Source organism: Chiloscyllium punctatum, chromosome 46 (assembly GCF_047496795.1).
Source record: "Chiloscyllium punctatum isolate Juve2018m chromosome 46, sChiPun1.3, whole genome shotgun sequence".
In the NCBI taxonomy this organism is placed as follows: domain Eukaryota; kingdom Metazoa; phylum Chordata; class Chondrichthyes; order Orectolobiformes; family Hemiscylliidae; genus Chiloscyllium; species Chiloscyllium punctatum.
The window spans coordinates 47,763,481-47,791,338 of NC_092784.1; the positions used below are offsets into that span (position 1 = coordinate 47,763,481).

The following is a 27,858-nucleotide window of genomic DNA, read 5'->3' on the forward strand; positions in this document are numbered from 1 at the left end:
CACAGGATTACATTGGAAGTTTTAATTAACACCACTACAAACTGATTTACAGTTGTGTATAAAATTGAAAACAATGAAGTAGAGTCAAAGTACATTGCATTTAAATAGCCTAAATAAAGGTTGCTGCTGCATAGAAAAGCAGGGTGGAATAAACCCAGTACAGGAAAAAATAAAAGAAAATAACTTCCTGCAGCTCATACAAAAGCTAAACCACACTGCATTCCCACTGAGCCAAGCCATACTTGTTTTCAATTGTTACTCAATACTGAAGTGTACTTTATCACATGCCAACTGATCTGCATTTGGTTTGAAAACAGTGGAGGTGCAAATGCTAAAAAAAAATTAGTTGGGCTGCCAGTTGTATGTTAAATGTAATGTGAAACCTTGAGGCAGCCCACACCCTGCAGGAATGCAGTATTATTGCCCTGAAGCATTTCTAGATTTTCACAATAGCTGCTTCACTAAATATTGCTGGACTTGCATTTGCAGTTACAAAAATCAACTTTTAAAACAAGCAACATGCTCAAAGCACCATTCACCAATTTCATGCAAGAGAGAGCTAAATTATTACAACAAAATATTCTAAGTCACCCAAATCCTGCTACATATTTACACCTCATCTGTACACAAACCAAATGAGAGATTTTTAAACCCAGTGTCTTAGTTTTACAACTGGAAAAAATCTGGATTGTGTAGCTTTGAATAAAGATTGCCAGACCTCGAGTTAAGGTCACAAACTTCAATTACTGCAAACAAACTTCATGCCAGTCCTTAGTTAGTAGGGATCAATTGAACACCACATTAATCACATTACAGGAACCAAGTTTATTTAAAAAAAAATTCACATCAGATGTAGAAGTAAATTTGACTTGGCTTTAGCCATATTGGATGAAACTGCAATACAGCAAGTGAACACAAATCTACTGGCAAGTTAAAAACAATTAAATTTTTAAACTAGTATAAACCTCAATAGCTGGTATGGGATAGAATTATACATCTGCATATCTGCAGAAAATTGTACTACAAGTTTACTCCAACTGTTCTTCATCTCCCTTCAGCATCTCATCTTCCTCTTCTGCTGTCAATTCTGGATCCTTGTCTTCAGCTGTCTCTCCAATGAACACTTCAGTTCCTGCCTCACCCTCAGCCTCCTCTCTTTCTTCTACTGCTGCCTCTGCCTCTTCCCCAGCCTCTTCCTCCCCTCCAGCCTCTTCTTCTGCCTCTGCCTCTCCCTCCCCATCCCCAGTTTCTTCTTCTGTTGCTTCCCCCGCATTTTCTTCAGATGGATCGATCATTTCTTGCTGTAGTTCAGTGACAATGTTGTCTCCTGTCTCTTCAGTATCTCCTTTGTTCTCAACATCCACAGAGCTATCCTTTGTACCATCACCACCCTCAGCAGCTGCATCAGCAACATCCTCCTCATCTTTATCTGGATCATCAGTGAATGGGTTCTCACCCTGCAAAAAGACATACATGCAGTAAAAATACAGTTCCTATAACAAAATGACTACATACCAATCCTGACACTGAGATGAGATAAAGTCCTCCATTCAGACCAATAAAATCTGAACCATCATTTGAAAAGCAATCCAATTTATTTTCCATAGGAAAATGAGTTTGTCTTGCAAGATGCTAGCAATACCTAGATGCTACCCTCAAATCATCCTACTTTCCCCACCATGAAAAATTCATTCACTCAAAAGGCCTTTCCGACTCAAAAATTGTGTTTTAAGAACAAGCACTGAAAAGTCACAAAAGTAAACCTGGTGTCAGTGTTACTGTTCCATCAAGATTTTACTGATGTGAAAATTGTTTTGCTAATACTAAAAAAATCCCATTATAAATTGATTTTTTGTTTTAGCCAGCAACCTTGAAATGAACATTTATATAATGTTTGTTTATCATGAAATTATTAGAGTTTAATTTACTATAATGGACAATATACTTAAAATGGAATCAATTGTTGTGTGGCAGTTTGCAGTATTTGAGGAGAAAATGACTTAATGTCTGTCTAGTCAGTTGAGTGCAAGTGAGAACGCTCTCTGCTGGTAAGTTTTATTTATGCAAAGTTGCATTATATTCAAGTGAATTACACTTAATAAATCAAGTACAACAGTGATGTATACTACCCTGTACGATGCTTCTATTACTATGTGATCAAAATCGGCACACTCCCATTCCCACAGATGCTGGATAATAAGATGTCACCAGCTAAACTTACAATAAAATTAATTTTGATGATTTGGACACTAGTTAGCTATAATGGAAAAATGAGGGTTATTCCTAAGGCAGAACCTTCAAGATAACATTCTGTTGACTATATTGCTATGTCTGTTTCAAACCCAGAATTAACCAACCAATACCAAGATTTTAAAGATTCTTTCTGGTTGCTATACAGAATTTAAAACTCTTGAAGACAGCAGTTACCTTCTTGTACTTCTCTAGCATTGCTGCTATGTTACGGTTATTCAAGACACTTCTAGCAACGACAAGGCTGCCCTTCTTGGCTTTCTCCAGCATTGCCTGGTAGGAAAGAGATGGTAAAAGGATAATCAATGAAGCTAGTGATTCCTTGCTTTTTGGATAAAATCTTGCATTTCAAAATATCTCAGGATTCAAGAAAGCTTAGCTAATCAGACACGTATGGTGGATACCTCAACTTTTAATATATACATACACACTTTATAACTTTAGACAAAAAAACTATTTATTTCACAGGCCGTTTGAAGTACACGACTGATTTTTCTAACACATCCCATTCTGCTACTATTCAGCATCTATGAGCTAGCAGTGAAGCTTGAGCATTTGAGATCAGTTGAGAGATCAATAACCACATGCCACTCTACTTTAAAAAAAGATCAATATCAGTCAAAAACCACCTACAATTCTATTTTCGAACACTTGCTCCAAATTTAAAACATATACATTTAAATACTTATTATTGTTGAGGGTTTCTGGTTCCACAACCCTCAGGATGAAAACATTCCCCTGCCCCTTCTACCTTTAAACTGTGCCTCCCACTCAGTGCTCCCTCCACCAAGAATGCTGCTTCTGGTCTACCACTTCAGAAACCTATAGAGGTCAAAGTTATTGGACAGACTTCCTCAGTTTACAAAAATTAAACTGGGAAAAATTCTGATAAAAATTATCCCAAAGTCCTAAAAACAGAGATCCAATGTAATCCTGGCTAGGGGAAAGAGACTTGCTGTCACCAAGAGTACAAAAAACAGCTCCAGGAGAATGTTAGCCTCCTCAATCTCCTGTCTGCAATTCAAAATCTGCTTCACTTATTACACAGCACTTACTCGGCGGTTCCAGCCGTGATCTGGTGATTTCAAATGTCGCATAAGGACAGCATTCTGAATGGGGATAAACAGATCACAGGCAACACAGTGTGCTGCCTCCACTTTCTTCATGAAATGTTCCAAACCAACATCTACAGAACAATTACAAAGGATTAGATACAGCAACTGATAGTAAAAAAAAATTGAAATGGGGAGGGGACAGAGTTCCTCCAAAAAGGCAACAATGACAGTTTTGAGATTACGCATTCTATTTACAAATCAAACTTATTTGCATGTGAATTCTAATTAATGACATTTATCAGGTTGTCTGGAGACCACCTCATTCTTCCCTCCCCATCCCCAAACCTTGGCAGACTGCTCCAGTGTTTATGCTCAGCAGCATGCACTCAAATCATTCAGGAAGTAAATTAATACTGTTAAATAAAATAGTAACATTGAGGGGGAGAGAATTGGTGAATATTTAAGCAGTTATTTTACACCGCTGAATGTCAAACAATAAAGCTCAAATTACTGATACCAGCATGTCAAACATATCTGGGTATGGAAAATCATAATTTTAGTTAGAAAACAGGTGATCCAAATACTCTCAGCAAAGCTTCCAGATTAAAAATTTAGTGTACTTGTTGGCAAAAAGAAAATCTGGTAAAAATGCCAGACTTCTAGAATTGTGGAAACACTAACATAGGATGAAGTAGTGAGTGATTGATGTAATCGATTAAGCCTGCTGCTGTGTGTCTGTCTGGGCCAAATAGTTTTTCTTCCCCTTGAAAAAAAGTCTGAATTCCATTCCTACAGGTCTGTTTGCTTGCTTTTGGAAAGACCTTTAGTCTTAGGTCTTTTCATTTTTCAACTTGTACACATTTTAATACGCAAGTCAGTGTGCCTAATCTTAACCATCTAAAATGCTATTGGTTGTGCCCACTTCTGCAATTGTAGCTCCAGTTTGCAGAACTAGAACATAGAATTTGAAAGCACCACAGCATGGTGTTGAAAATTTCCAACTGCAATACAAGATAAAAATTGATTTATCTTCAACTTCAAACTGTCTTTTCAACCCAATCTTAAACCACATTTAAGACCTATTTAACATACCCCGACACACTAAGACAATTAAATTAGAACTGTGTTCATACTGGTTCAAACCTTGTTCCCATGCAGTCTCCGTTCAGAGCTGGAGTAACAAATAGTTTCAGATCTGCTGTCCACTGTTTCTCCACCAAATGATTCAACATTTTATCTAGGGTACAATCCCAAGCAGAGTGTCTTGCGTAACTACCTCTGGGCCAAAAAGACCCAGGTTAAAAGATCCAGGTTAAAAGTTCCATTTGCCTCAGGCATGTCGTTTAACTTGTCTGAACAGTTGACTGAAAACCTATGATCCCAAACAGTAGATAGGTATTTCTGCCTGCCATTCCTCACTAAGCCTCAGGTTTTGACCACATTTCAGTGTACAAATTGCAAAGTGGAGGCCAAGCACCCCTCCAGTGGAACAGGTTGATATGGAAGAAAACAGAACGAGATTCAAAGTTCAACAGAAGATACTGAACCAATTTTTAAGATTACTTAATATAGGTACAGAATTAACCTGGTTTCTCATTATAAATCTTTTGCCTTTCCCATGGCAGTAACAGTAACATTTTATAGCTGTTCTGTGAAAGAAGATCCAGAGGCAAAGAAATAAAGTTTTCAGTAACACTTGTCATATGAAAATGCAATGCCCTGAACTTGGAAAGCTAAACATTATTTAGGCCATCTTATTTGCAACGTCAAATTTGTAAATTACAGACTGGATGCTTTCCACTAAGTCCAACATACCTTGCAGTAAATCTTGCTGCTGCATCAGCTGCTTTCTCAAGATAGTTTTATCTCCAATTTGCTCCCGGCGCTTCTGAGTTTTCTGAATCTTGTTTAGGATATACTCCTGGAAGAGATTCAAATATTAAACAGTTTGTATGAACAATGGATTATATTAACAGCCTGTATTCTTACACACAGCTACCTTAAGACTATTGCCTGTGATATGCAATGAATTGCAGGCTATCTGAAAAAATACAATTAAAAGTGAGATTTTGAACTAACAAGCAATTAAAAAAAGGGAACAGAATGGATACATACATGTAAGAAGTCAGCAGTCTGCTTGTCAAGTCTGGTCGCAATAAACTTGAAAGTTTCCTTGTGGAACTTGCTATCCACATGGGAAGAAATATCCTCATCTTCAAAGGTTCGGAACTTACAAACTGAGCAAGCATACATTATCCTGTAACACAAGATAATGGTCTTTAAAAAGAAGCTGTGGAACATAAACAGCAGAATAGAAGAAATATAGCAACAATGCTGTTAATGCATACCTTTCTGCAAGACGGTCACGATTCTTCTTTGGTTTATTTGCCTTTTTCTTTTCTTGCATTGTAGGAACTAATTAAAACAAAATCACTATTTCAATACATTAGGTAGTAGCTATCCAGCTCCTTAGTGTTTACAGTTTAAAAGGTAAATTCTCAATAATACTCAGACATATGCAGCATGGAAACAGACCCTTTTGTCTAACACACCCGTGCCAAATCAGATATCTCAACCCAATTGCCAGAACTTGACCCATATCCCTCCAAACCCTTCGATTCATTTACCCATCCAGATGCCTTTTAAGATGTTGCAATTGTACCAGCCTCCACCACTTCCCCTGGCACCTCATTCCCTACACACTTCTGAAAATGTTGCCCCTTGGGTCCCTTTTAAAAGGTTTCCCCTCACCCTAAACCTATGCCCTCTAGTTCTGGACTCCCCACCCCAGGGAAAAGACGTCTATTTATCCTATCAAGATTTTATAAACCCCTATAAAACGTCACCATTCAGCCTCCAACACTACAGGGAAAACAACCCCAGCCCATTCAGCCTCTCCCTGTAGATCAAATCCTCCCACCTTGGCAACATCCTTGTAAAACTTTTCTGAACCCTTTCAAGTTTCACAACATCCTTCCTATAGGAGGGAGAGGAGAACTGCACGCAATATTCCAAAAGTGGCCTAACCAATATCCTGTACAGCTGCAACATGACCTCCCAACTCCTATGCTCAATGCTCTGTCCAATAAAGGAAACCATACCAAACACCTTCATTATCCTATATACCTGTGACTCCACTTCCAAGGTCTTTATTCAGCAACATTCCCCAGGATCTTACAAGTATACAAGTCCTGCAAAGATTTACCTTTCCAAAATGTAGCACCACTCCTCAGCCTATTGGCCCATCTAAACAAGATACCATTGAGGTGTAGTAGACAATAAAGAAGGTTACCTCCAATTTTGGTGTCATCTGCAAACTTACTAACTGTACCTCTTATGTTCCCATCAAAATTTGTGTAAATGACAAAATGCAGTGGACCAAGCATTGATCCTTGTGGCACATACAGGTTTCCCGACTGAAACGCTTCCTGACCCTCCACCCTATCTTTTACTTTGGAGCCAGTTCTGTATCCAAGTGGCTAATTCTCCCTGTATTGCACAGGATCTCACTGTGCTAAGCACTCTACTGTGGGGAACTTATGCCAAACACTTTACTGAAGTCCATATACATCACATCCACTGCACTGCCCTCAATCTTCTGTTACTTCAAAAAACTCAGTCAAGTTAGTGAATCATGATTTCCCATACACACAGCCATGTTGACTATCCCTAATCAGTCCTTTCCTTTCCAAAGACATGTAAATCCTGTCCCTCATTATTGCCTCCGCCAATACCAGGCTCACCAGTCTATAGTTCCCTGGCTTGTCCTTACCACCTTTTTTAAATCGTGGCATCACTTTAGCCAACCTCCAGTCTTCCAGCACCTCATCTCTGACTATCGGTCATACAAATCTTGGCAAGGGGCCCAGCAATCACTTCCCAGAGTTCTAGGGTACACCTGATCAGGTCCTGGGGATTTATCAATTTTGCATTTCACATTTCAAGACATCCAGCACCACCACCTCTAACATGGAGATTTTTCCAAGATGTCAACATCTATTTCCCCACATTCTACATCTTCCATGTCCTTCTCTACAGCAAACACTGGTGCAAACTACTTGCTCAGTATCTCCCCCATCTCCTGCAGTTCCACACATAGATCAGCAAGGCAGCCTTCGAGAGGCCCTTTTATTCCTTAACGTATTTGTAAAAACCCTTTAGATTCTCCTTAACCCTGTTTGCCAAAGCTATCTAATGTCCCCTTTTTGCCCTCCTGCTTTCCCTCGCAGTATAAAGGCAGTAGGAGTATACTTAAGGGTTCACTCTATCTCTGCTATCTCTACTTACTTTTTCTGAACCAAAACATCAATTTCTCTATTTATCCGCATTCCCTACACCTACCAGCCTTGCTTTTCACCTTAACAGGAATATACTCTTTCTGGACACGGCTTCTCATTTTCGAACTGTCCCCAAATCAACTTGAAAGCTTTTGCCTAATACCATCAAACTTGGCCTTTGTCCTATTTAGAACTTTTAGATCCGGTCTATCCTTTTCTATCACTATTTTAAAATATAATTATGGTTGCTGGTCCCAAAGTGCTCCCCCACTGACAGCTCAATCACTGCCCTACCTTATTTCCCAAGAGTAGGTCAAGTTTTTCCAGCTTCTCCAGTAGGTACATCCACATACTGAAACAGAAAACTTTGTACACACTGAAAATTCCTCTCCACCTAAACCCTTAACACTATGGCAGTCCCAGTCCATGTCTGGCAAGTTCAAATCCCCTACCAGAATGACCCTATTATTCTTCCAGATAACAGATCTCCTTATAAAATTGTTTCTCAATTTCTAGCAATTGGATGGTCTATAGTACAATCCCAATAGGGTGATCATCCCTTTCCTATTTCTCAGTGCCACCCAAATAACTTCCCTGGACATTCCCAGGAATATCCTCAAGTACAGCCATAATGCTATCCGGATAAAAAGACACTACTACCCCTTCTCTCAATCCTTTTCTCCTTCCTGTAGTATCTACATCCTGGAACATTAAGCTGCCAGTCCTGTCCATCTGAGCCATGTCTCTAATTGCTATGATATCCCAGTTCCATGTTCCTAACCATGCTGAGTTCATATGCCTTCCCTGTTAAACCTCTTGCATTAAAATAAACGCAGTTTAACTTATCAGATCTACTGCGTTCTCTGCTTTGTTCCTGACTATTTAACACACTACTTTTCCCAAGTGTGCCAGTCTCAGATTGATCTCTTTCGTTATTATTTCCCTGGGTCCAACCCTCGCAACATCCTTCTAAGTCTTTTCTGAACCCTTTCAAGTTTCACATCTTTCCGAAAGGAAGGAGACCAGAATTGCACGCAATATTCCAGCAGTGGCCTAACCAATGCCCTGTACAGCTGCAACATGACCTAATTCCTGTACTCAACACTCTGACCAAGAAAGGAAAGCATACCAAACGCCTTCTTCACTATCCTATCTACCTGCGACTCCACTTTCAAGGAGCTATGAACCTGCACTCCAAGGTCTCTGTTCAGCAACACTCCCTACGACCTTACCATTAAGTGTACAAGTCCTAAGATTTGCTTTCCCAAAATGCAGCTCCTCACATTTATCTGAATTAAACTCCATCTGCCACTTCTCAGCCCATGGCCCATCTGGTCCAGATCATGTTGTAATCTGAGGTAACCCTCTTCACTGTCCACTACACCTCCAATTTTGATGTCATCTGCAAACTTACTAACTGTACCTCTTAGGTTCGTATCCAAATCATTTATGTAAATGACAAAAAGTAGAGGACTCAGCACCGATCCTTGTGGCTCTCCACTGGTCACAGGCCTCCAGCCTGAAAAACAACCCTCCACCACCTCCCTCTGTCTTCTACCTTTGAGCCAGTTCTGTATCCAAATGGCTAGTTCTCCCTGTATTCTGTGAGATCTAACCTTGCAAATCAGTCTCCCATGGGGAACCTTGTCGAACACCTTACTGAAGTCCAGATAGATCACATCTACCACTCTGCCCTCAATCCTCTTTGTTACTTCCTCAAAACACAATCAAGTTTGAGAGACAATTTCTCACACACAAAGCCATGTTGACCATCCCTAATCAGTCCTTGTCTTTCCTTGTTCCTCAGGATTCCCTTCAACTTGCCCACCACCGATGTCAGGCTCACTGGTCTATAGTTCCCTGGCTTGTCCTCATTACCCTTCTTAAACAGTGGCACGTTAGCCAATCTCTAGTCTTCCAGCACCTCACCTGTGACAATCGATGATACAAATATCTCAGCAAGAGGCCCAGCAATCACTTCTCTAGCTTCCAGAGTTCTAGGGTACACCTGATCAGATCCTGGGGATTTATCCACCTTTACCAGTTTCAAGACATCCAGCACTTCCTCCTCTGTAATATGGATATTTTGCAAGATGACAGCATCTATTTCCCTACAGTCTATGTCTTCCATATCCTTTTCCACAGTAAATACTGATGCAAAATACTTATTTATTATCGCTCCCATTTTCTGCAGCTCCACAAAAGGCCGCCTTGCTGATCTTTGAGGGGCCCTATTCTCTCCCTAGTTACCCTTTTGTCCTTAATGTACTTGTAAAAACTCTTTGGATTCTCCTTGATTCTATGTGCCAAAGCTATCTCATGTCCTCATTTTGCCCTCCTGATTTCCCTCTTAAGTATACTCCTACTTCCTTTATACTCTAAGGATTCACTCGATCGATCCTGTCTATACCTGACATATGCTTCCTTCTTTTTCTTAACCAAACCCTCAATTTCTTTAGTCATCCAGCATTCCCTATACCAACCAGCCTTCCCTTTCACTGACAGGAATATACTTTCTCTGGATTCTCGTTATCTCATTTCTGGAGGCTTCCCATTTTCCAGCTGCCCCTTTACCTGCGAACATCTGCCCCAATCAGCTTTCAAATGTTCTTGCCTAATACAGTCAAAATTGGCCTTTCTCCAGTTTAGAATGTCAACTTTTAGATCTGGTCTATCCTTTGCATCATTAATTTTAAAACTAATGGAATTATGGTCACTGGCCCTAAAGTGCTCCCCCACTGACAGCTCAGTCACCTGCCCTGCCTTATTTCCCAAGAGTAGATCAAGTTTTGCACCCTCTCTAGTAGCTACATCCACATACTGAATCAGAAAATTTTGTACACACAAATTCCTCTCCATCAATTGCCACTCCAAGCAATCCATGCGATCTGATAGGAAGTGTCTTGGTTGCGAATCCTATAGACACAGTCAGTAACTCAACTCCCATATCAGATAGGAAAAGCACACTCTACTAAAGGCAGTCTTTATTCCTTCACAATCTACAGACCCAGAAACGGCATGGTCTTAATGCTCTAAAGAAAACAATGCTCCAGACAAGCTTAATGCTCAACTCAGCCAAAAACAACAACCATTATCCCTCATATTTAAAAAAAAGTACCATCCTTTTAAAAACTACTCAGTACTCTGTTCAAAAAGGCATTGGCAACAGGAAGATCCAAGCTCAGTTGAAGTGCAGCTTGATAGCTAGAGTTTAACACGGATTAAAACAAATTCTAGACAAAGTGTATAACCTCTATTGATAAAATAGCTCATTGCTTAAAGTGGAATCAGCTATTAACAATTTGCTTGCACTTCAGTCTCTTTCTCCACTCTGACTACATAAGGTCCACCCTTTAAAACAGGGACAGCCTACTTTTATCACATTTCAATCGAGTTAGTTTGTTAAACTATCCAGCGTTACAAAATTAAACAGTTAGCAGCTAATTAGCATTTACAGAATGTCAATTTAACCTTTTAGCAAATTCACTTTGCCAAGAAAGCCAGAAATGTGAATCAATCAAACAACGTAACCTTGCAGAGAGAAAGTGACAAGACAGATCAACAGAAAAAAAAACCACGAGAAACTTAATGAACTCCCTTCCTCCGCTGAGCACATGGATTCATGCAGAGAATTACACTAACTAAAACGTGATCTTACAGCGTTTTGGTTTCTTGTCCTCACCCTCTTTGCCTTCACCAGTCTGGGAAAATAAAAACACACGCATTAAGGCAACATTATAAACATGCTCCAAGAAATACTTTTGCATGTTACATTCAGTTGCAATAAGTTAGAAGTCCCATGTTGTGATGCATTGGACAATCCAACTTAATAACAGTACTGATTGCTACAGTGACAGTGACTAAAAATACAACTTTCAGCAAGTCTTTCCAACAAAACATATTTGAAGTAACAATTAGTTTTACAGGCAGATAATAGCAGAAAATCTAATTCAAACTCCGAGGAAAAAAAAGTGACTCATGTAAGAATTAGATTTATTTCACATGGAAATATAAATTGGGGGATAAAATGAGAGTTTGGACACTGCATTTGGAGATTAGCTGTTTGCTTTTACACATCCAAACTGATACTGTGTTGCCTTTACTTATTGGCAACACAAGGTCATGTAACTATTGGGAGATGCCTGATTTGACACTTGAGACGTTGACACCAGGTCAACCAGGTTGCAAAACATGCTTTTCATTGGCAGCTTGTCACAGAACTGAGATGTGAGCAGTTTCACCCAGAGCTCTTAAAAAGTCAAGACAGGTCCCACTCCTCAAAAAGCACCACACATTATTAGCTTTTTTTTTGTTTGTGTAGAAGTGACCTTCTAAGACGAAGAAACAGAATATCACCTTACTCCACCCACACATTTTTGGCTCCTAATCCACAAACTATGTTCCTCTGCAAAACTAAATTTTCCAAATCCTATTTATGAATCATTGTGCATGCATTTGGATTTAATGGGGGATGTTTACATTTGCATGTTAATTAATAATCCTTTCACTATTTAATATAGCATATACATTTGTTATAAATGTTTTCCTTCTAGTTTAGAAATCTGGTGCAAGTTCCTTTTTTTTCCTGGTAAAAGGCAGCAAATTAAATCATTAAATTGGGCTTTTATTTCTTTAAGATGACTGGTGGAAGAGCTGGATTGATTTGTAGCATTAATGGTATATGAATGTTTAACTCGGACTGGCTTAAAATGGGGGGGGGGGGGGGGGGGAGAAAAAAAAAGTATTTCTCCACTTCAGTCTTAGTTTTACATATGAAACCTGCCAACTGTTTCCTGCAGGATTCACAGAAAAAGTCAATCTGGACTGCGGAGACTTGACTGATAAGAGTTGTACTGTTTCCCAGAGAACACTGAAGGGTCAAAATCCACATCAGAAGTTGACAGTCAGTAAGACTATAACTGAAAATCTCAACCAAAAAAAGGCCAGGTTACATCATGCAGAATTTTAATAGTTGATTACTTGCCAAGTTTATCAAATCTCATGTGGACATTGTCGCTTACAATATAAATTACCCACTTCTCTCTTCCCCTCATTAGGATAACAAAATAGAATCAATCCCATACAATTAAACAGCTGCAGAAGTTAAACTCCTTCATACTAAACCAAATAAACCAGTAACATTCATGCAGAACACAAAAGGTTCTGCAGTCAGTCTCAAATGATTGAGCTCTGGCTTTATTAGCAAATACTCAATGTCGGCAGTAAGCAAACAGCTACTTACACCACCATCCCCAGCAACATCTCCAGCAGCATCTCCAGATTCACCACCATCATCTTCTCCTGAAATTAAGAGTTATTTTAAGAATGCTACCACTCAAATAGATAACATTATTGCACAATGCACTTCATGGAGCAGTCATTTGAACAAGTGTAGGTACAAAACAGTTAAATATATAAGTTACATAGTGGCTATTCTCTTTCAACATTTTGTAGAGTGCAATTTCAGTGTGTCACAGAATAACTATATTTAGGATGTTGTGTTGAAGACATTTCAACAGATAGTCCAGTAACAAAGTGGTTAGAACCTGGAATGGAATACAACCTGAAAGATGTTGTGGAGCAGATTTAATCTGATTCAATCGATTTATCTGAAAAAGGATGAATTTGCAAGGGAGAGGAAGAGCAGCATTACACAACGCACATACACAGCCAATATAGACATGGTGAGCAGAGTAACTTACTTCTGTAGCATAACAGTTCTTAGACACTATGAAACCCATTCTGGATAGATCATGGGACAGCACAAGATTGCTCAAGTCAATCCCATTTTCACCCTGCATTGACATGCATGCCAAGCACAGGGTACTACTTAGAAGTAGAGAGGAAAACTGGCCTTACCTCCCATTCTGGTAGTTCGTAGTCCAATTGTTGACTTGAACCTGACTTTAATTCTGGAATAAAACTTTACTGGATAGCTGAACAAAACTTAGTAACTAAATGTCAAGTTTCAGCATGCACCTGTATCAGTATAGATCATCATATCGTGCTGAAGGAAATGTAGTTCTTAGAGGATTATCAAAGATTAAAATTTAAAATGCAGGAGACAGAGGTAGTCTGTCATGAAAAAAAAAAAGAGGGAACATCACTTGTACGTTAACATGGCAAAAAGACAGGTTGCAGGAAAGAAAGAATTTGATGCATACCTGGATCAGATCCATTAGGATCTTCGGATTTTGCTTGTTTGTTCTCTGGTTCATCGGTACTGGCTGTGGAAAGCTTTCTCTTCCTGCCAAAGCCTGCAGTCACTTTCTTCATCTGTTAATGATCAAAGAGAGATCAATTCACATTCTTTATACACAAAAAGCATTTAAAATATTTTTTATACATGGTGTTGAATCAATCCGGCGTGCTTGCATGATATGCATAAGTGATCTTCAAATATTCCAATTAACAACACTCTGGACTTAAACAAGTTATTTGTGGAGTCCAGAACAATTTTTGTTTACCATTTAATGATTTAGGATACACCCTAACTTGACACTCCAGACAACAGACAGAACATTCCACAGCTAGCTAAGTTTGACCTGATTATTTGTTGCCCCAATGTTTTAAAGACAAAGAACACTTCCTGATCAACTGAATGCTGGACAGTTGGAGTGTACAATACTGACCCAATTTCACATTTCAAAATTAAAACCTAACTTTTCTGCAAAACATGCTATGATTTTCTGTGACTGGTACTAACCAAACAACTTGGGAATTAAGTTGAGAGAACAGAAAATGATGCAGTACACTTCACACGCACACAAAACATTCTAGAACTCTTGAGGAGGAGAGTGCCATTCTGTGTCAAAGACGGCACACTTCTTTTCAAAGAGATCGCGTAACTACTTTTGCCACCAGATCAGATACACAATTGTCTGTGACCAAATGCAACACACAAGCAATGTCATTATTCTAGTATGTGGTAACCACTGAGTCTGAAGTGTAGTGATAATGCCCAACCTCTGCTGCAGTAGGCTGACGACCATGGAAGGGAGAAAGGAGAAAACAGTAAGCAAAATCTTGGAGCATAAATTGTTGCTTTACTATTAAAAAGGCATTAGCTTTCCTTTTAAAAGAGGACACTTTCATTTTTCAGAAATGTTTAAGTAACATTGAAACCAAAGGGTCCCAGCTGAATCCACTTACTATATTGAACAAACTGAATTGTTCAGTATTAAATATTGATTTAGCAAATCAAACAGCTTGTGAATTCTATATCGCAATATCCTTTCCCTTGGCACTTAATATAATGATTGCACTTAGCAAGGTTATTGCTAAAAACAGACAAAGTCAAGCTTATCATTGTGCACTCATCTGGATTAAGACTCATTCTAAAAAGGAAACAACAATCTACACAGTATGCCAAGAGGATGCTGACTTGGACAACAGTTGACATGGAGATACAACATGACCAGTTAACCACTAATCTACTTTGATTAGTCAGGACATTGCCAGGGAGATGCAGCACAGATTGGCTGGCTCCAAAGTCCTTTCTTCAGTGAAAACCAGAAGAAAGCCTGAAGAATACAAGATGAAAAATACTTAAAGACTCCAGATCTCTCTTTAGCAACGTTTCTTGATAATATCCTTCATGAATATAGTTTGAATTACACTCAAAGAACATTTCCTTATTTGACTTAATGCACAAATCCTGTAAACAAAAAGTAAAGCAACGTAATGTACTGAATTGCATTTGTTTTACGTCAACTCATATGGACTAATTGCAGACCTAGAAACAAACACATAAGCCAAACTTGCAAAGCAGGATTGGTCCACAGAAAGACAAGTGATATATCAGAGATTATGGAATTGCCTCAGCATCAGTCACATTTCCAGAAGATTTTGATCAGAAAAGAAGTGGGGAAGAATCGCAAAACAAACAGTAGAATGCTTAAAAGGGATTAGTTTTTTTTTAAAAAAAAACAAAAGGACTTTCATTTTTCAGAATGTTAAAGTAACATCGAAACAAAGGGTCCTAGCTGAATCCTCATACTATATTGAGCAAACTGACAAAAGGTAAAAACAGAAATTAAAACTTCAAAGGGAATATACTGGGAAAGTTATGAAATTCAGGCCCGGACTTCATTTCAATTCAGGAGAATCCAGGCTCAATAGCTCAAAAAAATAAATTTATTGGATTCCCAAAGGCTTGGAAAATATCAAGAGCAAAACACTATAGGTGCTTCAAATCTGATAAAACAAAAAATAATGAACAGATTTTACAGCATCTGTGGAAAGGGGAACAGACTCAACATTTCCAGTCAAAGAAAATATCAACCATAATATTCCCATTTTTAAATCTACAGTTGGGAAAATGTTTAAAAGTATTAATATGGACAACATTAAAGAAAAGCAGGTTTGCCTGCTTTTCAGTGTACAGTTGACAACTAATGCAAGCATCACAGCCTAATTTTTAAAAACTGGAATACATAACAATGAGCAAATTCAGAAAGGTAATTTGGGCACTATCAAAGGTTGGTAAAAATCACATCTGGAACATAGACTCAATTTCCTTACTAAAACACTCATTGGTTTGTGGGGTGAACTCCAATCAGAATGCAAAAGAAAAAAACTCAGGGTAATCGTCATTTTAAGTCGAAGTATCTTTAAAACATCACAAGTTTTAAGATTTTATACAGGATCATTGCAGCGGAGACAGATTATAGAAATATGTTGAATATTTACACTGCAAAAATCAATTTTGGATTTGCATCATTTTGTTTCAAAACTGCAAGATCCCTTGAATTTTTCAAGTTAAACTGCATCTACTGTAAATAAATTCCCAAATCATACTGTACACTAAGCCAGATAATGCATCCCACTGTTTAATGTGTAAAGTTACATTTAACAGTGCAGTACTATCCCTAGTTTAACGTTAAGATTTGCAAGCACTTGCCAATTCCAGGCTGGAAATAAAGTGATATTCAAAAACATGAAGCACATTTTGCATCAGCTACAGGAGACTAATATCACACTAACATACAAATTTAATACAGTATTAAACAGCATAGAATTTATAAAGCTAAGTGAGACTCAATACTCATTTTAAACACTAAACTTAATGTTCATGTTGCAATCTATGAAGAAACCACAAACATGTTCAATAAATCATACATTCAGTTTTACAACATCTGCGTGCAAATTCCCTACAGTGAAGTAGGGATGATTTATGACTGATTTAAATAGAAGGATGGATGTGGAAATTGGTACTGCTCAAAGATGGTTCTCAAGACTTAACTAACCAAATGCAATTCTCATAACCTGACTTTAAAAAGGCATGATACAACTCTGGTTATAGATACGCTAGAGGATTCTTCTGTTTAAGCACTTTCACTTCTGCACTAGTTAAAACACTGCACACGAAAAATGGATTTTTCTTTGGACAAGGCAGTGGGAGTTCACATTGGTCCACTTCAAAAAAAAATTAAAAGTCGTGCCCTTAAACTAAAAAAAAAGTCCCTCAATGAACAAATGAAATTTTCAGATTCCCTCATTTTACCTATTAATTACTGGATAAAATAAAAAGTATTTAAAAAGGTACTTACGCCTCTGGTTCGAGTCCTGTCTCTCCTTCGCTGTCTGGCACCTCCTAACGGTCTTCCCGATCCCTGAACTCTGAACAGGTCCATGGGGATAATGTTTGGGGAGAAGAGCGAAGGGAGGTTCCTGGTGGAGGAGGCGGTGGCGGCGTTGGGGCCCCTGCCTCCCATCGACAGCTCATTCCAGCGTGCAGACATTCGCCCGGAACTTGCAGGTGACATGAAGGGGTCGTTCCGATTGGGTCTGTTATATGGAGGCCGGTCTCTAGACCAGTTCTGGCCCCACTGGTTAGCAGGGCCATATGGGTCACGTGCTCTGTTCTGGAACTGATCTCTGCGGGTCCCGTAGGAGCTGTCGTAGTGGTCATAGCGACCTCCATAGGAATCGTTATAATCAGGCCCATATTCACTGTAACCGTAGCCAGATCTGTACAGATCACGGTCATTCAGTGAAGACCCGGAGTCGTAGGACTCGTAAGGTGTAAACCTGAAAGAGTCGCACAGCAAGCAAGGAATCTGGTCAGTAGCTGGAAAGTACCATGGTACAAGTCTGCCAAGAAGTGATAGCAGACTTAAAAACTAAACAACATAGCTGTAGCTAATGACATTTTCGCTAATTACAGAACCTATGTGGTTTGCAGTAATTAAATAAGTATTGGCTGAAATGGTCAGCCTCTAACAAACACTAGTATTGCATTTACTAAACTGCTAATTAAAATAGCAGAAAAATGGGTCAGTGAAAAATGCAACTGATAATCGCACAGCATGGGTTAACAAATACAATATACTTAAGTAATGGTCCATGTTCCATAGCTTTGGCTGTGCAATTACTCTTCTTGGAGCACACTGCCACTCAAAACATGTTGCAATATGGTAAACAGCAGAATGGAAAAATCCACCAATATTTGGATTTTAGCCATTTTAAAGTTGTATGCCATGTTAACTTTTACTTGTGGATGGGAAGGGTTGGGTGGGGGGAGGAGTTAAAGACTATGAACTCAATGGCAACCTTAAAATGACGAAACAATTGTTTGGCTTATAGGCTCTTATGCTTATATCATTTACCTGACATCATTGGACACGATACCATTGAGAACCAGATCTCATCCTTACAGCCAGCAGGAACGATGGGGATTTTTCCACCATGCTACACCGTCTATGCCACCAAGCACATTTTATTGTAGATACCCTGCTAAAGCAAGCCCTATCTACATTGCCAATCTCGAGAGTGCATTCAAATCCAGCTTGAACGGAATATCAGAGTGTAATTAGTTTAACTAATTGAAACGTAGCATCTTAGTCTGAACAACTTACTGAAGAGAAAATGGTGTTTACAGAGTACTAAACAAGCTTGGTTTTGTATAACCTATCTGTATGTGTAAAAGAAACTACAAATACACCAGCATATATCAGCACATACAACACATGGCAAAAAAGAGAGACTCAAGTGGTGTGCACAGTACAGCAGCTGCCAAGCTTGCAAGTAGTTAGGATCAAATCTTCCTATCCACCACGCTGTCAAAGATTCAAAACTCCCATCCTTATTGGGATGGTTAAATCACCAACTTAAAGAGGAGCTAGACATATCATAGTATCTTGGGAACAAATCACCTCACAACCTAGCATTAACTGCTACAGGTGATTAAGTTAAATTCAAGGTTTTGGAAAAGCTCACTTCCATGAAAACTAATGGGCGACAATTCTGCAGAACAATACTTATAAGGAGAATTTTCAAACTATTGAAATAATCACCAGTCCACCTTAGCACATTTAATACAATTACTTTTTTGACCATTCAGCTAAGTGATTGGATGAGTATGCATGACCTTAGCCATGTTGCAAATAGGTTACATTAAGACCAAAATTATTGTAGCAATCTCTTCCTCTGCCCTACTGCAGGGAGGTCAGTTTAACCCATCAAACTAATGCTGCCAATACTAGATTATATATGGATTGACATGACTGAATGTCAAGTTTCACAACAAAATTCTGTATTTAAATATCAATTTACCCAGCTTCTTGACAATAGGACTTTTCTAAACTTTAATTTCTCCCACAAACTTCAAAACACCAAGCTTCGCCAATTGTTACTTGTCCTTCACTTAAGCAGTATCCCACATCACATGCATTTCAAAAAAGCAATGAAGTTGAACAGAAACATTTGGAGCTACACAAGTATGGAAGGATAGCAACATTGGTACTAAATTGACTTGGTTCACAATTCGGAGATTAGTTATTTTGCAAATCAAAGTAGGTTGACTGATTCAGGTATTGGATTGCTAATTTTCTAAAATAGACATGCACTTGGTTAAAGCTGCCATTTTTAAACCAAAGTACCAAACATCAGAATAATTTTAGCCGCAAGCTTTGATTCCCCCGATTCAAAACCTGCCAACGTAACACGATCATGAAGCTGTCAATCAGAAAGCAGCCGATTTAGACATCACCATCCCTTTCCAGGAAGTTTCTCTGAAACTTAACATTCACGAACTCAATTAGCAAATAACCCACACTTAGGAAACAAGTAATACTATTGAAAGATAATTGGTACGGTAGAAACTGAAAAAGCAAACAGTGAATTTGAAGTATGTAAAGCAAATACTCTGGTTGAGAGACTGTATTTTGAATGTTAAGTTTTATGCAATGACAATTGAAACTCATCACCTAAACACACAGATACACAGAGGAAAAAGGGGTTGTCTTTGTGCAACACCTTTAAAGAATTGAACTGCTGCTCTTCCTGTTTAGCACTGAATTGTCAGCAAATACCTGTTGTCCTGGTAAGAGTCTTGCACCTGGTTCTCCGTCTCGAGTTGAGAAAGCATGTCCAAACGCTTGTTGATCTTGGCGATGATGGTGTCCGTCGCTGTATTTTTAGGGACCTCCCAAGACTTATTGCCAGAATTGTAGCCATAATTTGTTGCAGAACTGGGTATAGTATCCTGGGTGTAACTGTAATCATAGCCATCATATTCTAAAAGGAACAGAAAGATTTAAAACATGTAGAAACCTTAAACTATATTAAATGTGCATACCCCAAAGTCAAACATTGGTAGGATATTTTGCAACATATAGCCAATTTCCAGGAAATGAACTGCATTAACAATTTTATACTTACTGGATAGGCATAAGTATCACAACAACATCCCAATTTGACCCTTCTGATTCATATACCCATCCAGAGGCCTTTTTAATTGCATCAGCCCCCACCACTTTCTCCAGCAGCTCATTCTATATACACACACACCACCCTGTTCATGAAAAATGTTACAGCTCGTGTCCTTCTTTAAGGCTCCCCCCCCCTCGCACCTTAAAACCTACGTTCTCTAGTTTTGGACACCCCTTACCCTATGGAAAAAGGCCTGATCTCAAAGGATGTCTTTTAGACCAGGCAATAAAATATTTGATTCCTTTAAATCAAAAATCATAGAAAACAGTCGCTAAAGTTGCAAGGATCTAAGTCTCCTCGTAACAAAACGAAACATAAGAGAATGAAGTCCCAGTGGTATTACAAAGAATTGTCTTAGTACAGATTGGCTAATGTCATCTCATTTCAACATGTTTTAAAGTTTTGGAAACTTGTGAAGGTGGCAACTTCAATTTATTTATTGCTGTCTGAAAAGTTCATTAAAATAACAATTTTTTTTCTTGGAAGATAAGGGTTCGTGGTAAGGCCATTTACCCATCCTTAATTATTGAGTCATGTTCTTTAACACTGCAGTTCATCTGACAAAGGTACACCATGGCGCTTTTTGGTAGGGAATTCCTGGATTTGATATGGAGGCAGTAAAGGAACTGTAATATAAATCTAAGTCAGGACAGCACAGCACTACACAGCCCATTAAGTTTCCGATCAACTGTAAACACGAGGATGGTGTTACCAGATATTGCAAGATGCTTTAGAGGCATAATAAGAAAGTATCCAAGAGGTTGATCAAGAGCGATGTCAAAAAGATTGATTTTAAGAGTGCAATTTAGAGATCATTAAACAAAAGACAATCTTGCCAGGAAGTGGGGGGAAAGAGGAGAAGAGAGAGAAAGAGAGAAGGAGAGCAAGTGTGAGAGAGAGAGAGATTCTGGGATTGGGAGACAAGGAAAGACCTCGTAATAGCATTCAGATAAAATGCAGTCTCAAAAAGACGAGACACTTGCTCCAGTGAGGATTACAGGGGTTGGAAGGGAAAATAGTTAATGAAAAACCCATAAGACTGCATTACATTGCACCCACAAAGGACTCCATAGCAGACTTCCACTGGAAACAACAAATTCAAGTTTACTTCCAAGCTTTAATCCAGAGTCTGTCAAAGCACATTGCCTGAACCCAATTCTGATCAAATGTCTAAACTGGCTTGGGATATCAAATGGCTTTCACCTGCTCCTAATTCACATTCACATGAGCTTCATATAAAGGCTATGCTTCAATTAATTGAATCCAAAAGGCCTTCTTATGTACCTGGATTGCCATTTTGTATGCAAGAGCAGATACTGAAATTATGATAAACACTGGGCATAATCATTGGTTGTGATGTCCACCATAATATATTCTATTATGGAATATATAATAACAGGACAAGTACCTGAAAGGGTGCATTCACCCTTCACAACAAGTTGACACAAAGAGGCATATCAGTGAAAACGGTGCAACATAAATTTACATAAGCATTTTGTTCAACCCTAAATTTATCAACTGAAAACATAAACACAACAAAATGTAGTGGCCTCACTTGTCAAATCACAGACACCCATAGGCATCACAGGTATGATCAAGAACAGCCTCCCACTCCAAATCGCTCAGCAGACAATAACCTTGTTAATGTATGAGATTCACAACAGTAATTCTACCAGAACTGTGGTACATTTTCACTATTTTGTTATAAAGTGATTTGCAAAGATGCACAAATACGTGGGGTCAAATTAGCAGACTAATTGCATCAATGCACCCACGTCACTGTCCCACACAACCAAAAGCACCTAGCATTTAAATGCACTTTTTGCCTTACTAAAAAGGGTTAATCTCTTCATAAAATATATTTAAAAGGAGGGTACAGGCAACCAAGAACCTAGGAAAATCTTACCTTGAGAATTAGTGGCTCCAGTGTTCCAAGAATCACCAGTTCCATACCCTGCAATGAACACAACCAGGAGTATTTAAATAAAACTCAATATTTCTCACTAATTAAGAATCACAAAATTCATCTATTGTCTTTGCAAACAGAAGACACCGCCCCAAGACATAGCAACAGCATAGAAAGGGTATCGCTTCAAAGTGATCAAAACAGAAACACTTCTGAAAAGGTTCATCCAAACTGGACCCACTTGCCCAGTAAATAGATGTGTTAATACTGGTTAACTACACCCAAAACAGTTTGAATTGAAATGAAAATTCTAATTCAATAGGAGCGGTGAACTTCAGTGGTCTCTGCTGCAAAGCAGAAAACTTGGATTCTGTGAAAGGACAGTTGAACAGCACCAGAAATACACCTTAACATGCTGTAATCGTTATGTAAGCTCAGAGGAAGTTAAAAATCACAATACCAGGTTATAGTCCAACAGGTTTATTTGGAAGTAAAGCTTTCAGAGAGCTGCTCTGTCATCAGGTAGCTAGTGGGACAGGATCATAAATTCTGTGTCTGATAACCTGTTGTGATATTTAAACTTTGTCCACCCCAGTCCTACACCTCCACATCATCTCAAAAGGAAAATGAAGACTAAGACAAGCTTGCTGGGATTCAAAGTTACAGGAACTAGCAAAAGACAATCTTTTGTAGGTGCCAGGGAAACAGTCCTATGTTTAAAAAGTTGTCAAGAATATTAAAACAAAAATCACAGAACCAATTTCATTGGTTTATATTATATTGACTAAGGACAAATATTCTGCTGGTCAGGATAGGCTTGGCAGGACAAATGGGATTGTCACAAACTTAATTGAGATACCCAATCTTATGCCATAAGAAAATGGGTTCAAATCCCACCGCAGCAGAAGGAATTTAAATTATAATAAATTACAATTGTTGTTCCCAAGATATTCTACAAGCATGAAGAGGAAGATGATAACCAGGGTTCAGGAGGTATGAAGAGGAAAATGTACACATGCTGCTGGAGAACTTGCATTGAACAAGTACTACTTCTCTCTCCATTTGAAGCAAGGTGGCCTTTGGGTTAAAGCTCGATCAGTTGCATCCCTTTAAGAGCGCAGCCATATGGTATAGTAGGACTGTCGTACCTTTAACTCTACCCACCCATGCTAAGTCTTCAGAAAAGTGCTCCGAATAATTTGACTTCCCTATTTCCCCAGTGGCACACTAAGATTTTTTCCCTTTAAATATAGTTATCCAATCCACTTGAAAATGTAATTAAATCAGACTTTTCCAGCTCCTCAAACAAGACATGTCACAATCTGCTATCTTAAAATGTCCTCATCTCCTGACTAACACATCATTGACAGCTCAATTTGCACACAATCTGACATGGCACTCAAGTCAGTTTGGAAGTTCAAGCCCACTCCAAGGCTTGAAAGCAAAAATTAAGGCTCCCACTCAATCAAACTGCAGGTAGATTTGCACTGTCAGAGGTTCCATCTTTCAACGTAACATCGAACCAAGGTCACATCCCACAAGTGTCCTGATCAATATCTATCCCTCAACTGACAACTATATTTTAGCTATGTTATCATCATGTTGTTTGTGGGAGCTTGGTGTGCAAGTTGGATGCCATTTTAAAGTGAGTGCATTTTTAAAACAGTTCACTGCAAAGCACTATGGGGCACCCCAATCATAAAATACAAGTACTTCCACTGGAAATATCATCTTGCTTTCCTACAAAACCACACAACAATCTGAGCACCTCAAATCTGAACTCCCTTTCAAACTTTTCTACTTTTAAGAACAAACCAAACTTCGCCACACCAAGTTTCATAAAATCAAAAATACTACAGACACTGGAAATCTGGTACAAGCAGCTAAAGATAGTCAGCGGGTCTGACATGTGCAGGGGAAAACAGTTAACATTTTAAAAATTCCACACGCTTGGTCATTTTTCTCAACCTTTGATTACAATTTGATTTATAAAGCTGGATCCAACTTGTACTTCTAATGTGATATACACTTTCCATGCAGACACAAGAAATGCAACAATTATGCTTTCACTTCCTCCTTTCTCACTATCCAAGGCTCCACTCCTTCCAAATGAAGGAACTGATATATACTTCTTTCAATTTATTACACATTGTTTGCTGTTCAATGTGTTCACTTCAACACAGACCAAATTCTGACTGGGTGACCAGTTTTCTTTCACATCATTTTAATATACTACCTTCTCTTGCTCCCAACAGTGACCTGTCAGTGACATGCCAGCCTCCAAGTGAAACTTGATAAGTAGCGTTACAAATCACAACACCAGATTATTTGGAAACAACCTTTCCAAGCACTGCGCCTCCTTCAGGTGGTTGTGCAGCAGAACCAAAAGACACAATTTATAGCAAAAGATTAATGTCATGCAAGTAACAATAATTGAGGTTTGTGAAATAAATCATTTTACTTGCATAACATTGATCTTTTGCTATAAATTGCGTCCTACAGTCCTAATACACAACACATGAAGAAGCAGCGTTCGGAAAGCTTGTACTTTCAAATAAACCTGTTGGACTATAACCTGGCATTGTGTTATTTGTAACTTTGTCCACCACATCATAGAAAAACAGCAGCTTTTATCTTAGCACTCTGCAGACGGGAGCACTTTATACCGAGTTTGGCAACTTCTGTTCACAACCACTGTCTCCAACGTGTGCTGACCTTCCTCTTCACTGCTGGGTTATCTCAACTGCACTTCAATGTACAGGCCATCTGTACACAAACCTCCAGTCTTTATTGCGCCCACTGCCACTCTTTTGCTTCCTGAAACCTTGCGTCAATTAACCCCCTGCTGTCTTTCACTAGATCACAGCATTCCCCTTCTTAATCAAAAAGCAAAAACTGTAGTCCCAAAGAGGTCTCATTCTTTCGGTGAAAGATGCTGCCGGACCCAAAGTTTCTCCAACGCTCCTACTTGATCTCCTGGGGCAATCTGTCGTCATGATTGCCGTCCATTGCCCTACCCCGAAATCCTTCGTGCGTGTGTATCAGAGCTGTGCACACAGAAGGCGTGCACGCCCGCCGGCAGCGGGGGCGCGCACGTCGGCCTGGAGCGCGCACCTGGAATAATCTATGCCGAGGAACGGCCGCCATTTTATTGCAATTCGATAACATTTTTGAAAAGGCGATGGAAGAGGTTTATTTTAAACAGTCGCTAAACCGGAGTAACGGAAAGCGGCCGTGACCTTTCGTGTTTTTTTTGAAGTTGAAGTTGAAGAAAACACACGCAGACCTATGCATTTTAAAAATACAAGAGGCTTTAAAAACGCACATGCGAGTACGTGATCGTGGCTGTTTTTAACTTCAAAAACCGAATAAGCCACGCCTTTCCCACAAGGATTTTTAAAAAAATCTTCGCGAAAATAAGTTTTTGTTGGGGGGTGGGGGAAGAAGGGTGCAAAGGCAAAAAAAAACGACAAACCCGACGCGCTGGGTCAACCAAACTATGGTGCGGCCTGATTGACAGGCTCTCGCACCAATCTCGGAGCAGCGTTCAATGGTAAGTGAGGCCTTCCACCAATCAGGAACTCCATAGGGCGGGATAAATTGCCCCCTCCCAACCCATCATGTTAGGTCGGCTTCCCGTTTAACATGTCGTGCCTCGAGACGGAAATTTTTTAAAAAATACACCTTTTCATTACTTCCCCCTCCCTCCCGAATAAAATCTTCCCAACACACGCCAAGTCACGCAAATTACCGAAACTCAAGCGGTGAGAAGGAACTGTTCTCTGCACTTACCGGAGTACCAAGAATCCATTTTGACTTCGTTCAATTATATAAAAAAAACCTCCACCCCGCTCTTGCAGAATTTTCTAGCTCCGGAAGGACCGCCCACCGGCGCTGATTGGTCTATGATGAGGGTGGACCCAGCCTTCTCTCCTTCTCTGATTGGACACCCATCATTGTCCATCAGGGTGACGCACAATGCAGATTTGCCTAATAAGACGCAAGGTGAAAGTTGCAGCTTTCAGTTTCCGCGCCATTGTTCATTCAATAGCGATTTGTAGCATGTGGGAGCGGCTTCTGAATGAGGCTCAGACAAATAGGGAAATCTCAGAGCACTTTTTGGGGCGGGGATAGTTCATAAGATTCAGTAAGGGGAGCTAAAAGCAATGGGGGGTACAGTAGACGGCTTGCTCAGGGCAGGGAAGAGAGAGACAGTGAGGTATCCACAAGGGACACAGATCAGGGGTGTTCTCAGAGCAATGGAGATCTCAACAGTATTCAGACCAACGGAGTCTCAGAACAGTGGGACTCCAAACAATAGGACTTTCGGACCAGGGGAGTATTGGAGCAGTCAACTTTTTGTTGTTGGACAATCCTTTTCTTTTCCACATGGATTTTGTCATTAGTGAAGTTTCCCTTCTTCCCCTCCCAATCCAAGTTATAAACCTCATAAATATCCTGATCCTCGTAGTACAGATCTGAGTGTCGTTGGGGGACTAAAAGAACAAATATTTTCGTGAAGCTTTCTGCCTTGCGGACTTCGGGAAATTTTACAAAATATGCCAGTGTAAATGGAAAACAGCTAAAGGACCTCGTCACTGTGGTTCTGAGATGAAATCCACGCTTGAATGTGAACACAAAATATCTACTGGATAGTGTGATATCAGCAGTACTATGAGATATTAAATCATTTAGGGCCCATGTGCTTTTTCAGGTGAATGTAAAGATTCCATTTCGTTATTTTGATAAGGAACAAGGGACCTTTTCCCAATGTTCTAGCTAATATTTATCCCTCAACCCATATGGCTAAAAAGAGGAAGGAATTTGAAGCTTTTTGTCTTGCGATCATCAGGTTTAGGACAAGAGACAGGGTTGGAGACAGTGACGCTCACTTATAAAGCATTCAAAAAATGCTGGTTGGGCCATCATTTTTTTGATTTAGAAACTCGCCTGTACTACACCAACAACTTTCCATAATGTCACTTCTGCCAACGTTTCCCAGATAATATCCAGGTAACCCTAAAACTCAAAGCCCTAAGGCCTGGAGCCTGCAAGGAGCACATCTTCCACATAGCCCATCATCTCAGAAAAGGACTTGAACTGTAGACACTCAAGCCCTACCAACTGAGCTATCCAGGGTCTAGGTTGAACCATCATTGGCATGGTGATGGAGCAGATCTTGTTCACTGTCAATCTTAGTTCTCAGACCAGGCAGGTGGAGCCCACCTGGTCAGCTATTGCCATGGTCGAAAAGTGTGGTGCTGGAAAAGCACAGCAGGTCAGGCAGGATCTGGGGAGCAGGAGAGTTGATATTTCAGGCTGATGAAGAGCTTATGCCCAAAATGTCGAATCTCCTGCTCCTAGGATGCTGCCTGACCTAATGTGATTTCCCAGTGCCACACTTTTCGACTCTGACTCTCCAGCATCTGCAAGTCCTCACTTTCTCACAGCTGTTGCCAGGGGAATGTAACGATTGGCAATCTCCGCTACCCCTTTTTCAAAAGCTTTGACTGCTTGTCTTTCAGCAATTATTATTTCAGGTAGCACAAACCTGCAGACAAGGCATATTTGAACAAAATTTAATTTAGCTTGATTTTAAAGTAATCAACCACAAGGTGAACTGTCGATTTTCCTGCTATCTAGTGTTAATTGCCAC

The 27,858-nt window shown here is 39.5% G+C and overlaps 1 protein-coding gene across 1 annotated transcript; it reads right to left on the minus strand.

Moving 5' to 3' along the window:
* Positions 1–7: 7 nt before the first annotated feature.
* Positions 8–26,128, minus strand: LOC140468006 (A-kinase anchor protein 8-like). The gene is made up of 13 exons (XM_072564143.1): positions 25,995–26,128; positions 22,203–22,250; positions 19,897–20,101; positions 17,134–17,614; positions 13,747–13,858; positions 12,825–12,883; positions 11,241–11,283; positions 5,654–5,720; positions 5,421–5,562; positions 5,121–5,226; positions 3,306–3,436; positions 2,428–2,523; positions 8–1,457 (listed from the first exon to the last, which is right to left on the minus strand). The coding sequence occupies exons 1-13, from the start codon at positions 26,011–26,013 to the stop codon at positions 1,029–1,031; spliced, it is 1,938 nt and encodes a 645-aa protein (XP_072420244.1). The 5' UTR covers positions 26,014–26,128; the 3' UTR covers positions 8–1,028.
* Positions 26,129–27,858: the final 1,730 nt, after the last annotated feature.

What these genes read in the sequence shown, in the direction of transcription:
- LOC140468006 (XM_072564143.1), bottom strand. An exon ending in GACTCTTACCAGGACAACAG is followed by an intron (nt 17,615 to 19,896) that starts GTATTTGCTGAC and finishes CGACTCTTTCAG; the next exon opens with GTTTACACCTTACGAGTCCT. An exon ending in ATGTTGCTGGGGATGGTGGT is followed by an intron (nt 11,284 to 12,824) that starts GTAAGTAGCTGT and finishes TTATTTTCCCAG; the next exon opens with ACTGGTGAAGGCAAAGAGGG.